The sequence below is a fragment of the Toxorhynchites rutilus genome, chromosome 3 (genome assembly GCF_029784135.1).
Source record: "Toxorhynchites rutilus septentrionalis strain SRP chromosome 3, ASM2978413v1, whole genome shotgun sequence".
Taxonomy (NCBI): domain Eukaryota; kingdom Metazoa; phylum Arthropoda; class Insecta; order Diptera; family Culicidae; genus Toxorhynchites; species Toxorhynchites rutilus.
The window spans coordinates 262573374-262589759 of NC_073746.1; the positions used below are offsets into that span (position 1 = coordinate 262573374).

General features: G+C 37.3%; 1 protein-coding gene across 1 annotated transcript; it reads left to right on the forward strand.

Annotated features, from left to right (window-relative positions):
- Nucleotides 1–11171: 11171 nt before the first annotated feature.
- Nucleotides 11172–12148, forward strand: LOC129772921 (uncharacterized). The gene is made up of 2 exons (XM_055776452.1): nt 11172–11235; nt 11301–12148. The coding sequence occupies exons 1-2, from the start codon at nt 11191–11193 to the stop codon at nt 12063–12065; spliced, it is 810 nt and encodes a 269-aa protein (XP_055632427.1). The 5' UTR covers nt 11172–11190; the 3' UTR covers nt 12066–12148.
- The last annotated feature ends 4238 nt before the right edge of the window (nt 12149–16386 follow it).

The window sequence follows — 16386 nt, forward strand, 5'->3', positions numbered from 1 at the left end:
GAGAGATGATGTCTTCTGCAAATGCATGCGCCGTTGAAGTGGACCGAACTCAACAACGATGGTGGTGGTGGTAGTAGAACCGTCATGGCTTCGAATTCAGGCAATTCTATGTGATATTTGGGCGGTACAAATTTCACTACATTGATTGATAAATTCCAACACGAACCGTACGATACCAGGAAACATTACGGTTACCGGTCACCACTACAATCGAGGTAAGCGCTTTGCTCTCAACTAGTGATCCCCGATAATCGTTCGATTAATCGAATACTTCCTACAGAAATCGATTATTAATCGAACGAATACTGCGCAACCAATAATCGAAGCGAACGAATAATTTACGTCGGTTAATCGATACAAACCCAGAGAAAAAAAACGTTATCTTTGACGCTCCCCCAAACTGGTAAATGAAGCCCAATGCCGTCAACGCGAATTGAGCTTTGTTTACAAGTTTAAGTAAGAGTAAGAGATAATACAGTAGAACCTACAGCGAGCGGATGATCCGCGTTCCTTAGTAAATCTATAAGCCGTCAACGCGAATTGAGCTTTGTTTACAAGTTTAGGTAAGAGTAAGAGATAATACAGTAGAACCTCGATTTTCCGCGAGCGGATGATCCGCGACTACGAGTTCCTTAGTAAATCTATAAACCTTCCCGAAATTTGTCAGTGAGTGGTAGACTCATGCTCTTTTGTTTTGGTCATGGCTTTCACATTCTCTGATCACTGATGTACACGACCATACAGATGGATAGTTCAATATTTTCTGTATTGATAAAACATGGTTTTCATGCTAAAAATATCTTTTTTCAATGCTTGCACCTCACTTTTAGCCCTTTATTGCGTTATCCGCGATTTTCGTTATACGCGGTGATCTAGCCCGACTATTCCGCGGATAATCGGGGTTCTACTGTAATTGATTTTCAGGCAGAATGAACACTTTTTTGATTCCAGAATGCTTTCTCGCAAATGAGAAAATCAGTCTAACAAATTATTTCTCTCAGTGTGACGATTAATCGATTAATCGATTATTTGAGGCGATTAATCGTATCGAATAACAAACTGATGAAAAGTATTCGATTAGCTGATGAACGATTAATTTCAAAAAACGGGGATCACTACTCTCAACTGTAAAACGCTCGGAAAACAGTACCATTCAGCTCTTCGAGAAAGCATCACTTCTCAGAGCAACTCTCACCAACTTCCGTGTTGTTTTTGTACAATACTCGAAAAGCCGGCATCTACAAGCATGTGCTTTGGTATTGATTCTCTCGATTTAATTTTCCATGAGCATGGTTTATGCTCGCAACAGCTGAACTGCTCTCGCTCCTAGCTCAGCCGTTATGCGAGTAAAAGCACATTATCCAATTTATGCTTGTTATAAAGCTCACTGCTTGCATAAGCTTGGATGAAATATTTCAACAGTGACATTCAGTGACGTATAGGTGACCGCGAGCTCTGTTCTTAACCCTCCTGTACTCGGGTGCAAAATCATAACACGTATACTCGCGCACGGTGTCACAGACCGAACTTCTCTGTAATAACGCCATTGTGTATTTTTCAGGCTTTATTGGCATTTATTTGAACAAGAGGGTATGATTGAATGAAAAAACCAAAAAAAAAATGTTTTTCCATCTTTATTATGTTTTAATAGTCATCCAACTCAGCATCCTCAAAATAGAGTAATTTTCGATACTCCATCACAAATAACGAAATTCGAATTTTTCACTATTATTAATTAAAAGTAAGCAACTGAATATAATTTATGGAAGTATAAAGAGCTATAAAACAACATAAAATCGTATTAATCGGTTCTAGTTACATTGGAGTAAGAATCAGAACATAGCATAACTGCATGCTCGAAACAAATATATTTTTTACAAATCATGCAGTTATTGCGTATTTTTCGGGTCTTTTATCAAAGAAGAATGTATAACTTCTAGATAATTACCAGATGATAAAAGTTCTGGAATATAAAGTTTGCATATTTCTAATATTATTTGTCTCTGTATTCTTGGTAAACTAAGAAGTAATGCCTTTTTTAGATGGGGCTTAAAAAGATGATATTAAAGGATTTCTAGGAACTTCCTTTTCTATTTCTTGTTTTCTTGTCGATATTGTCCATTATAAAAAAATATCCCCGAAACTGTAACTGTTAAAAATTACCGTGAGCCACTGATTTATAAACTAACTGTTTACTGTTTACAATTCTTCGACAAGTGAAATTCTTTCACAAGTGTGTATGTGTATGACCATTATATTTAGCGAATAACTATACGAAAGTCAAACATTTATATTTTGCTTTTGAACGTATGAATCTAACGACGAATATATCGACGAATAGTTAATAAATGGATCCGATCAATCCAGTTAGAAAAGGGACTGAAATCAAATGAGAATGGTCCGGTAATGATCTTATGCATTATGTTCAATAAATATTCCACGCCACTAACATTAATTTATACATTTCATTGAACAATATTTTAAAATATAAAAAAAGGTTCTTGTCCAAAAAAGTTACACCTATCGGTGTGTCAGACCGAAAGTGTTAAAAAAGTGGTACGCGTCTCTTTTGTACCAACACATGCGACACGCTAAACGATGACGAATGACGAATAACGAAGCTAGAGAGAATCGCAAAGTCGTAGTGTTGATATTTTCTGAGAAATGAATGAATTATTAATTTCTCGGTCTGACAGACCAATGCGCGAGTATAGGAGTGTTAATTGACGAATTTACGCAAAGCTGAATCAGCTCATGCGACATCTACATAAGAACTCAGAACCACAAAAGTGAGGGTGTTTGTTCATTTTACGCACTGAAAAGCAAGATTCGGTGGTGATTATTCATTTTATTTCAATTTAGATTCATTTCAGCCATTGAATGTCGTCAGTATATGGTAAGAAAGTTGGAGTTTTGTATGTTTACGATGGTTTCAACACGCGATTTGACCAAAGCCATAGATAATCTTCGAAAATTTTAAGTTTGATAATGCATACCGGTTATTGATACTATGGATAATTGCGAAGAAATCGATAGCATATCAAATTGGCTGATATCATTGATTATGTAGGGGTCGATACGAGAAAGATTTGCAGTATTTTTAGCGCAAAACACCCTATTCATCGTTTACTTAGTTGAAAAAAATTAAAGTTACAGTACTTATAACAAGCCATTCCTCGTAATATATATAGCACATTGTAAAATGATGATTTTCTAACCTTTTCAGCGTGGAAAGAATACATAAAACCGAGAAATTTGAAGATAAATTCTGATTTTTCTAGAAAATTTGAACGAATTTCATACCAAAAAAACAAAACATCCTCATTTTACTCGCTGCGCCACCTGGTTGTAAATCCAACGTAAATTCGTCAATGAATCGCGACCATTTTATTTAGACGGGTTACGTATTGGCGATCTAATACTTATGACAGACATACAGCTGTACTTGCGTTGTACTTCGAAAATTGTATGTCTGTCACCAAGTACAGCGCTAGAACTATGCAAGCAACTTGGTACAATCGCTGTACCTGTACCGACCTGTTTTACCGCTGTACATGGCTACAGTTGTACTGTGCGCAGCGCCATAGACGGTTAGTGGTGGGTAGTATGAACAAGCAGAATCAAATCACTTAATAAACGTTCTTTTCATTGACTTTCTTTTAAGTTAATAACTCAGATTGGAAACTTTTTTGTTGTGTTTGATAGTTTAGACACTAAATAAAAACCTTTTTCATTGAAATATGTGGTGGAAATTGGAAAAATATCTGATTGTCAGTTTGACATACGGTACAATGTACAACCAAAGTATGTCTGTCATTGTACGATGGTACCTGTACAACGCTGTACACGTACAACGCAAGTACAGCTGTATGTCTGTCCCTGGTATAACGCAAAACGTAAACGATCGGTGAGACATCTGGATTTTGTTTTTGAACTAAGAAAATGATGCTAATGTAACCTAAAACTCAAAAACAAATCACGTATATTTTACTTCCGGGCTTTCCAAGGTAGTTCTCACATGCAGGAATCGTGCATTTTTCTACTTGTGTTTGATTGTGCTCTCGAATTTCCTTCTTTAATTCAACCATTGTCAACTTTTTTATAGTTTTCACTACTGAAAGAGGTAAATAAATAACATGTTATATATAAAATTGCGCAGAATTAAATTTCTTACAAACTCATCACAATCAAATAATCTTTTATGATTATAACATTGTAATTTATGGAAAGAACTACAAAGCTTCCATAAGCTCACATGGCAAAATTTAAAACCATCATCACTTTCTCCGCAGCGCCGCCTAGGTGTAGATTTGTACGTTAGATCGCCAATACAGGAAAAACTATTTTTGCACGATGGTTTTTTTTTGTGAGATTCTTTATTCGTGCGACCGTTTTTGTGCGCTTTTATTTTAAAATCGGAACTTGAATAGCACAAATGAAACGCACAAATAGAATTGAAACAACAAAGGAGGGATCGCGTGAAAAAAGATCGCGCAAAAACAGGTTTGCCTGTATTCGATTTTTGAATTTTTTTATGGCTTTATGTTGGTACTCATGTCTTTCACTTATGTTCAACGTAAATAAAATACCAGGTATATTACATAGGCTGTGTGATACACACATTCTCCAATACAAAGAAGCTATTTTTAATAGCACTGTACAACTGTCATGTTGATATGAAGTTTTGATTTTTTTTGCCTACCGCTATATGAAAAAAGCGGGGAATAATATATCTGGTATTCTTTTTACGCTGACCTATCCTAACGAGCTCGGCCCTTTTAGTTAATTTTTGACAGCTGCTTTGTTTGCACGTGTTTCAGCTCGTCGAGGCATGAGTACCAACATAACGTCACAAAAAAAAACACAAAAATCGAATATACGTGAGGGGATGTCCACATACCATATGGACAACTTTAGGGGAGGTAAGAGTCACGAAAACGTCCACGCTTATCCACGATGAGGACGGATGAGGTATAAATTACACCCATGTGGGCACTAATAAATATTTTGAAAAAAACATAGGGTAAATGATCTTGGTTTGTCCAGTAGAAAATATGATCATGGTTTGCCCAGTTTTTTGAATGCTCTAATTCAGCGCTCCTGTGTCAAATAAGGCCTTCGAATGTTTCGAAACATATAAATGAAATTGCCTTTTACATGATTTATAGTAGTTTGATAGTATATTTTTACGAAATCACATGTTTTAAAGTATTATAAAATACACCTTCTATTTGTGTCAATGCGCCCCTCATTCGAGCTAACTTTTAATCGATCACCAGATGATTATTTGGCACGTACTCAGACCTTTTCTGGATTACAACACTTATAAATATTGTAAACATCATGTTGCTCACCATTTGTATCGGATTTACATAGCTAAACCATTAAATTAACGCATTTTGATGAACTCAATTCTGATCATGAGTTGTCCAATTCAATAATGTTGTTTTGTCCACATGATTTCTATGGCAACCGCTTGGCGCGCTGCAGTTTGTTTATGTTTGTTTATGGTGTGCTTCGCACATAGCAGAAGTATGGTTTTTCTGTGTTGATTGTGTTGAGGTGAACACTTCTAAAATGCCCAAGAAAAGGCAATATTCTGAAGAAAGCCTAAATTATGAATGAATCAATATGATGACAGTAAACTCAAGCAATGATAAATGCAACATCTAATTGTGAATTCGAATGTTTTCATTCAAAAATGGAGATTTCTAAAACCGGACAAACCATGATCATTTTTTTGGGCAAACCATGATCAGAGGTGGTCAAACCATGATCATAATTCTTCTTTAAGGAAAATCGTTAAAAAACATAAAATTTGAATAATTTCAACACTTTATGGTAGTATTAGCAACTAGAGACTTGGGGCTTTTCAACAAACCCAAACTCGTATCGATTATGTGTGATTTTCATGAAGAAAAATCGATTTGCATTTACTAGTTGCGTAAAAACACCCCAAATTGGACAAACCAAGATCATTTACCCTATATTTGAATTCAACAATATACGAAAATTATTCTGTGTTTCCAGGAAATTTATCCGTATTTATGGATAGAAGGCTATCTGATAGTGCTGTGAGAAATTCTATATTTCTTCATATCGTTAAATTCTTTGCTGAAATTTGTATTCTGTGAGTATTGCATATAAGCTGAGAGCAATCGATTTATTTTCATCCATTTTAAAGAATCATGTATTATCATTATTGATCAGAATAAAGACGCCACTATCGGCAGGATTCAGACGCCACCAAAGCATATTGGAATGTTGTAATACTAAAAATACACAACATTGTTTCCGATGTTTCGCTTCAGCTTACACTCTCACTGTAAAAACCGCTTCGTTTATGCTTTTTAGAACTCGAAAAACAAATTCTTTCACGAGGACCATATCTTTGGAGAAGTCTCCCCAGCAGCGATACTCTGCTTCGTTGAATAGTAATATTTTCTGGAATACCTGTTTAGATATTGGGTTGTCCAGCAAATTTGTAGGCGCAACTGATGATAATCGAATCGAAACGCTGATCAAGAATAATCCTCGGTATACGACACATCAAATAGCAGATTCCTTACAAGTATCTATGTTTATGAACACCTGGTGAAGCTTGATTACGTGAAACGCTACAATGTATGAATTCTACACTCTTTGACCGAATACATTAACCCTTTGAGGTACAGAATTTTAGAAAATAAAAATACCCATGTTGTACAGAAATTTTATGTCATTCGAAATTGAAAAAAATTGGTGTGTTGTCATATGATGCTAAGCCTTGCCAACGCAATCGAATATATTTCTGACATTTGCTAATGGTGTTGCCAACTACATAAAATAGGAAGGTTCCTAGAAAAATCTATGAGTACGCGGTTATTCTAATATTTCTAGATGGGTTAAAGAATGTCCCACTATGCGTTATTACGCATCAGGAAGGTGGGGCATTTTTGATACCATCGTGCCCCAAAGGAGCAATTCCAAATGAAATCGATAAATGACAAAATATGAATAGTTTTGATTCGAATGAAAGTTTGTATTCCGTTTGGGTGGAGGTTAGAAATAGTTTTTTAAATATCTCGAGAATGGCTGCATTTAGAAGGAGATTGATAATTGGATTTTTTGTTTTAAATCACATCAGAATTCATAATTTGTGGCTAAAAATAATTCTTAATATACAGGGTGCGGCAGCATAACTTCCTTTTTTAAAATGCGCGCCACTCAGTTAGTTGATGTCATAGCGCTAGTGGTCTCGTTCAGGCCAGGCGCAAATTGAGACGCGTATATCGCGAGTAGCTTGGCGCGATATAACGCCTGTTTTTGTGGCTAATCAAAACAGATAGGATGGCGCAAATTGGCCAGATGACGCGAGATGGTGGAGCGCTCGTGAGACACTACTCGCGTGAAGCTGTGGCTGAACCACAGTTTCTCGTGCTGGTCGTGCCGGTTGTAGTGGTTGTGTTGGTGAACAATCATATAGCGCCGTGAGTTTTGCACTGTATGGTTGTACCGGTCAGGTTATTGTGTTAGTAAATGAATATATCGCGCAACTCTGTGTGAATCAGACATTGTATGAGAGTGGCACATTATGGCACCAAACTGCGACTCAATATGCGCTCCATCACGCTACGTTTGTGGCACGTATGAGTAGTGTTGGTAGCCTCGTTGGTATACGCTTCTCATTTTGCGCCTAGCCTCAAGAGGGGATACTGTAAAGTTTTGTTCCGACACGGTTCAGTCGCCATCATGCGTTGGAATAGTGAGGAGCGTGCCTTTGCCGTTGAGGTTTACTTTACAAGCGGATGTTCGGTTATTGCAACACAGCGTGCATTTCGGAATCGCCCCGTTGGCTACCGTCCCAGACCGCAAATTAATTGTTACATGGGTCACTACATTCAGAAAAACTGCAAGAGTGACAAAAGGAAGAACTGGAGTCCCTGAGACCTGACCTGAGAACATTGAAGCAGTGAGAGCGTCAATGTTGCGATCGCCACGGCGTTCAGCGCGCAAACACGCACTGCCCTTGGACTGTCCGATCGTTCTGTGGGAAGAATTCTTCGTGATGATCTTCATTTTCATCCCTATAAGATGGCGATAGTGCAGGAACTTCCAGAACGTGACTTCAATTCTCGGATGAACGCGTGTGAGCTTCTTCTTGATGTCGTTTCCGAGGGTGCTATTGTTTTTTAGCGATGATGCCCATTTTCATTTGTGTGGGTCGGTTAACAAACAAAACATGCGCTACTGGGCTGACACCAATCCTCGAGAATTGCATCAAAAGCCTTTGCATTCACCCAAAGCCACAGTGTGGTGTGCAATTTCCTCAGCTGGAATTAATGGTCCATGATTTTTTGAGGAAAATCAGGCTACAGTGACAGTGAATTCGGACGGGTATGTAAACATGCTACAATTTTTTTCCCCCACGGCTAGAAAATTTGGATTTGGGGGACACTTGGTTTCAACAAGACGGTGCAACAGCACACACTTCAAGAGCATCGATGGCTGTTTTGAGGGAATACTTTCCAGAGCCCCTTAGAGGCGATTAGAGGCGATTTGGAATGGCCGACACGCTCTCCCGATCTGTCCCCTTGTGATTTTTTTCTATGGGGTTTTTTGAAATCACGTGTTTATGTGAACCGTCCAAGAACCCTACAAGATTTGAAGACCAACATCCAAGAAGAAATTGCCAACATAACACCTGCTATGCTAACAAGAGTCATGACAAACGCCAGAAATCGGTTTACGCAATGTATGGAGAATGGAGACGTCACCGAACAGATTTGATCTTCAAAACAATGTAAATAAAAACTTTAGACATGTACCTACATTATGAAAAATAAATAAAAAATAATTTTCCGATGTATACAATAGTTTTTATTGAGTTTTGAAGAAAGGAAGTTATGCTGCCGCACCCTGTACAAAAATTCGAAGTTTCGGAAATTCATAAAATTTCGATGTTTCACGAAGTTCGTCAAAAATAGTTTCACCATCTTGTACCATTTTTTAATTTTCTACATGACTTCTATTTTATATGAAAAAAAAATTTAAAAAATATCGATATTGCAAATTAAAGTTTTTTTTTTGTAAATAATTAAAGTTTTTTTTTCTTAGTAAATAATTAAAGTTTTTTCTTCACGTTTGGATACTCTATAACTCTTTCTAAGACAGTATTTTGGTAGGACTCATAGTTTTTGAGATATAAATTATCAAAAATTTCTCTTACAATATTGCATCTTCTGATTATCACTTGTTCAGGCCGCAAAGAAAAAATAAAAACAAAAATAAATTTCGACCCATTGGACACAGTTTTTTTGAAGAGGAAACAAAGACGTTTTGCGATGATGGATTTTGCATGTTGCGTGAAGAATGATGAAAGATTGTGGAACAAAACGGTGTACATAGAATCGAATAAATGTATATCTAAAATATTTTGCTTTTATTTTTTTCTTAAAAATTCTAAGTTATTCCAAGCAACACAATATTTTTCAAGATTTATGAAGTTGAACGAAGATAGATTAATAGTAGATGAAACGCGGGGATTTATTATTGAAGCTCAGACGAGGAAAGATTTTGCAATAGTAAGCTGCTCTCAATGAGATGATGAGTTTACGGTTCAGCTAAGTGAACGGCATCAGATATTAGATGACTTACATCTGTTAATTTGTTCGGCAATTTTGGAGTTGAACTCGTCAATACTACATAACAAAACATAAAATGTTCATATCTTCAAATGCATGATCTCCATATTGATTTTTATACTCCGGCTATCTTGTTCTGAGATTCAGTTTTTCTGCAACTGAGTACCAATAACGCAGCACTTGATTTCATTATCTGATTTTCTTGAAAACCCAAACAGTTCAGCCAGCTTGCGTCGGTTTATGATAGAAAATTTCCGAGATTAGTTTCACATGTGATGTTTTGCTATAACGTAAAAATAATATTCTGTAATTTGATCACAACCTAGTCTAGCTGTGTTGTTTGGAATCCGCATTATGACTATTGGATACTTTGTCTCGAACGGCTACAAAAATGCTTCATTCGTAAAATTTGTCGTATGCTACCTTGGAGAAATTATGATGCTTTACCACCTTATGAGGAACTTTGCCAGCTAGTTGGCATAGCTACTCTTGAGCAGCGACGCAAGGATATCACTGCAAAGACGGTTCATCAAATTCTGTCAGGACATTTTGACTGTCCTGCTGTTCTGTCGCGACTCCAGCTGTATATATGGATTCTTCATGGATGGCTGAGACATTCCTAGCTGCCTTGCCGTTTCACGTTTACATCGATTGAGATTTCGATAAATCCGCTGTATAAATATTTTCATCCCATATGGTTCTGACGGAACTATTATGTCCAGGTTTTGTTTGAATTTTCATGAATCTATATTGGGAGGTTTTCTGTTCACTCCGAACACTTTGAACTTATTGACGATACCCCACGGTGACTCGTTTTTTAAAAATAATTTTATAACCAGTTCCCTATTCATGACGTCCCAAGCGCACAAATGAATGAAGTTTCAATACAAACTAACTCGTCATGTTGACATTTGCATACACTACAGTTATAGGTGATAGTTATTCCCAATCATCCTGTACATAATGTAATTACTACCCTTATTACCTATAATTTTGTTATAAGTTTCGCAAAATATACCGCAATTTATCTTTGTAGCCAATTAATTTTCCTAAATCTATCCACTTACAATTCTCGTTGAGACTTGAGAAATCTCGGGGATACAATTTCGCTACCTTCCAATTCCATTCGGTATCCAGTGATGACTAATTTCGCTTTTTACAAGTTTGAACATTGTTGTTGATGATCCATTCGTTATAATTTGCTTGAAGGATCAATGGCATGTTCTCTTTGTGAGTCGCAGATCGAGTTGCGGCCCATTAAATGAGTCTTTCGATCAAATGGTATGGATCCCATGTATCGTAGTGATTCACGTAACCAAGGTTCATCAGATACTCATGGAAGGTGAACTGTTGTTGATCAGCGTCTCGTTTTGCCCGTCATCAGTGGCGACACGAACTTTTTCGGGCAACCCAATACTACACATATTTCACTGCCTTAATGGTCGAAGCCATTTGGAATGATCATTAGTGATAATTTGATAACATGTTTAAAATCGCAAGCGATGTCATGAATGGTTCGTTATTATATCGATAGCTGCCTACAATGAACAATCACTTGACTACATTCATGTTGTGCTGCACTTATCTCCTGTGGCTGACTGATATGTGCTGGGTAAGGTTTTAAAATTAACAAATTTAAATTGGTGATAAATAATTGCTAAACCACTATTATTGCAGGCTGCAATTCTCTACCAGAATTTAACGCAAGTTGAAACTTTGCCAGGGACATATACAACAGCTACAAATGGAACGGATTGGGTATCGACTAACATTGGATTAGATCATACCGAAACGAATTTTGACAAATATGCATTCCCAAATGTGGCGGCATCGTACAATACAACCCAAATTTTGAACTACGAATCATTAATCTCATCTAGCACCACGTTTGACGGAATTATTGGAACGGCACAAAGCATTTCGCTGAATTCGGCTTCAACGCCTGTCGGCGATACTCTACAGCTGGTTACAGAACCATCAACTGTTTGGGTGTCCTACCAGGGTATGGAGGATAGTGATCCTTTTTATTTGAACACCCCAAAGGTACCTATTCCAACTGATAGTCAATCCGTAGGACCATTATCGGGAGTGACTCTGACACAACAATGGATCGAAACCACGACGGTTAAAACTTTAGATGCTCCAAAAATTTTGTATGGTGGTCCAGTTCCTCCAACCGAATCTAGCATATACAAAACCGGACCACCTGTAGTGGTAATCGATATTCCATCGACTACCTCAGCTCCCAAACAGTTGGCTAAAGTTCGTATCTCGTTGAGTAAGGTAAGGAGCAAGAGTGGAAATACTACCAAGCCGGTAAGGCAACGATTTGGTGTAACAGTGAGGCAGTATAGTGCAATGAGCGTTTCGTCAAAAGTCAACATGAAGCAGCAACAAAGAAATTCAACTGTAAATCGGAAGACGATAAATCGCATTGGGTGATATTGTTGTGCTGAAAATACTGCATATTTGATACAGAAAATGGTCTTCCTATGAGTAATCGAACAGCAACTTGGGCAATTTTTCATGAAAAGTAATCATATAGGAATGTTATGGCTTGATAGCTTAGTTTGTTAGCTACCGTTCGACATTAATTTCATTAAATTTCCTTTAACTTTAGTGAGTAATAAATGCTTGACCAATAAAAGTTTTCCATGTGACGGAATAAAATAAAACTTGTTTCATGTTGGGAAATGTATTACCGTTAAAAGTGTCTACATTACGAAGTGATACATACGTGTGATAAATAAAACGTTCGAGAATTGTATTTTAATAACTATACTTTTTGTCCGAACATGACAGCTCTTTTTCCCTTTTCTCCTAGTATTTGTGAACTATTTTTCAGCCAACCCTTGTAGATAACAATGTTTTTTTTTACAAATTCGAACCAGGAAAAAAACAGAAAGCCGGTGTCCAATACACGACCGCATTGTTAAGGTAAGACTACGAAATTATTTTATTGAATATGTCTATAATATGTGTATAAATAACGGGGTCTTTCAGATTAAACGCTCACGCAAAAAAATCGAATGGATCCTTATAATTTTTTTTTCGTTCCGTCGATTGTAACACTGACTTCCCCACTTCGGGACGATAATATTCGGCTACTCGTTCAATCTGATCGGATGGTTTTTAGTGTCTAGATGTACAACAGATGTAGATGTAAACGTGTATTTACAAGAACCGAAGCCTTAATGAAACTTTGTCCTCTTATGGTAAGAATTTCAACATTTCTCGTCGTCGATTACTTCCTCTGGTGGTACGTGAAGGTCCGTTGCTATGTTAACAAGCCACACAATTTAGTGGAACTTAAAGAAGAAATAACTCGGATTTTCAACAGCATCGAAGTCGTAATGTTAGAGTTCTGCATGAAAAATTTTGTTCACCGTTTAAAACTCGTTATCGAAAAAAGGGGTGGTCGCATCGAAATTGTCCTAAAATAAGCTTTATTTTAATTTTTTTTAAATAAAAATCGGTTCACTTTTGTAGAAGTTATTAAAATTTGTTGCGTGAGTGTTTAATCTGAAATACCTGTATTTATATATAGTGCAGGTGCTGTACAAGGACACTTAGTGTTTGAATTAGTTGCACAACGGCAATGTAAAAAAAAGTCTATTTAAAGATTTCCAAATCAACTCCCAGCCGCGCAGTTGACCACAAATCAACTCTCAGCCTATTAATGGTGATTGCTCGCTGTCTAGAGTGAAACTAGAATTGAAATCACATGAAACATCTTTCATACTCTGGCGGTGAATTGTGCCTCGCGGCTACGTTACTTGCTCGTTTTTGCCCTTGTAACATGTCTGTAGCGCCGTCCCACATTAATAGAAATTTTACCCCCTTCCTGATGACCGATTGATCTGACATTTGGAACACACCTTTATCTCTGCAGTCACTATAAAACTGCGTATTTCATTATCTTGAAAATAGGCAGACAATCGGTTATCCCCGTCCGGGATATCTTAGGTAGCCGCGATCCTGATCTTCTGCTTCACCTGTTCCTCAGAAACGCCGATGTCAACGTTTAATGATGTTTCCTCCGTTTTATCCCTGTATCATATCCCTCCTATCCGATCGATAAACTTTTACTTAGTCGCGGCAATACATACACATACTCTTTACAGATACACAGGTCGAAGGTTGTGCAGGCCACTGAACATTCAACAAGAGCAAAAGGTTGTACCGTTCATGACAACTCTACACGAGCTGAAGATTGTACCGCCCAGTGACTATTCTACCCTGGATTCTTCGAGTCAAGAGATATGCACCACGATTGATATGAGGTACAGACTAGGGGGGCATCGCTGATTAATGATCAGTTGCACCCCAATAGGAAGTATCCCATGTCGGCCACATATACATAGTACTGGAGACTGCAACATCCCAATTATGAGAATCTTTGTAATACTAACCTCGAGCCAACCGCGAGTAATCGGTTACATATTACTAACATAGTCGTAAGACAAAAATTGTCAAAATATTGAACTCCCGGCCTCGTCAGGCTAACGCCATATGTGCCTTAATAAAATATATATTTCGGAAAAAAAAAATATCTTGAAAATGATGGCGGCCGCTACAAAACGGCAGATTACGTATTTTCCCAGAACCTCTCCAATATGGGTTTTCGAAAACCCCATCAATATTGGTATCAAATGAATGAGTTTCACTAGTAGAATACAGTTGTTTGTGAAAAATTCAAATTTTCTCAGAACTCCATCAATATGGGTATTAAATAAAAGAGCTTGATTAGTAGAACACATTGATTTATGAAAAATGCAAATCCAAAGTGGCCACCACGCCATATCATTATCAAATTATCAAAATCATATCAACAAATTATCAAATCATTGTACCCATTATCGAATGAAAGGGCTTGACTAGTAGAATACAGTTATTTGTGAAAAATGTAAATCCAAAATGGCGGCCGCTACAAAATGGCGGCCGCTACAAAATGGCGAATTACATATTTTCTTAGAACCTCATCAATATGGGTATCAAATAAAAGGGCTTGATTAGTAAATCACATTTATTTTTAAAAAAAGCCAAATCCAAAACGGTTGCCACCCCAAAAAGGCGCCATATTTGAAAACCTGCCTGCCAAACCTGCAGTGGTATTCATGAGACAAAAAATGCTCAGTCTCAAGAACAGCAACAGAAGCAAAAATGCAGCCTGCAAACCATCAGCCAACCCTGCAACCAACGGTAAATTCAGCCACACACCCGAAACCCCAACCTCCTGGTTTCACGCCTACACCTAGCACATCGAATAGGGATGCTCTACTCTCCCAACCTCCAACACCAATAGTTCCTCCCGCGGCCCAATTACAAGTATTTATGGGTTCAATGATGCAACTCATGACATCAATGCAAACAATGATGCAAGAAATGTAGCGCAGATAGCAACTTCTCATCCAAAAATTGCAATGTTCAAAATATTTTTTTTAAAAATCTGCCATTGGAATGCAAACGAGATATAACCATTTGAATGAAATTAAACTATTCTTGAACCAACACGACATTGACGTTTTTCTCATCAATGAAACTCATCTGACGGATCACTACAATATCAGAGTCACGGGTTATGAATTCTATGGTACAAATCACCCGCACGGGTCAGCAAGAGGAGGGGCTGCGGTTCTCATCAAACGAGATATTCCACACTATTTATGGCACTGTCACAGTACTTTAAATTTCCAAGCAGCGGCTGTGTGCATCGAGAGTAAATCAGAGAAATTAGTACTAACAGCATTCTACTCTTCACCGAACCACCACCCTCCGGAGGAGGAACTGAAAGACTTCTTCTCACTCCAAGGGCACCGATTTATCGTCACTGGTGACTTCAACGCAAAACACAGCTTTTGGGGATCAGGGCTGATTACCACTAGTGGTCGCGTATTACCCAACGTTATCACTGACTCTGGCTATGACATTGCATCATGCGGTGAACCGACACACTGGCCAGAGGATCTCGCACGACTTCCGGACCTGCTAGATTTCGCTGTCACAAAAAATATTAATAGTAAACGAATTTGATCGAAGCTTCTTCTGGACTTCTCACCAATACTCCAGGAATACTTCATAGAAAAGGAAGTGAAGCAGACGTCATCTAATCTCACTAACTTTTCAACGAACTGGACAGAATATAAGACATATATCTCCTCTAACATTCTCGATCTACCTCTGGATAACGAACATCATATCGAGGACGCAGTTAACCAGCTCAGTGTACTCATGAAGAATGGTGCGAAGATAGCTACTCCACCTAAAAAAATATTTCTGCCTCCCACATAAAAGCAGCAGTTGCAGAATAGCGACGACTAAGACGTATCTGTGCAATTCCAAATGAAATCGTCCAAAAAGTGCAGATTTTAAAAACATGTATTTTTGATTCGAATAAAAGTTTGCATTCCGTTTGGGTTGGAGGAAATATGAGTTTTCCACAGCAATTGGGAATTTTTTGACTCAAGCGTAACTTTTGAAAAGGGCGTATCAATTTTAGTAGGTGAAATCTTTGATAATTTATATCTAAAAAACTATGAGTCGTACCGAAATAGTGTATTAGAAAGAGTTATAGAGTGTTGATGTCTAAACATAAAAAAATACAGACTGAGAAAAAAAATAGTACTCTTTTTTTTTATATGCGAAAAAAAAACTTTAATTTGCAATATCTAAAATACATATTTTTTAATTTAATTTTTTTATTTTTTCATATAAAATAGAAGTCATGTAGAAAATTTAAAAAATGGGTCCAAGATGGTAAAAC

What these genes read in the sequence shown, in the direction of transcription:
- LOC129772921 (XM_055776452.1), top strand. Translation starts at nt 11,191, where the DNA reads ATGTTGTGCTGCACTTATCTCCTGTGGCTGACTGATATGTGCTGG. An exon ending in GGCTGACTGATATGTGCTGG is followed by an intron (nt 11,236 to 11,300) that starts GTAAGGTTTTAA and finishes CTATTATTGCAG; the next exon opens with GCTGCAATTCTCTACCAGAA.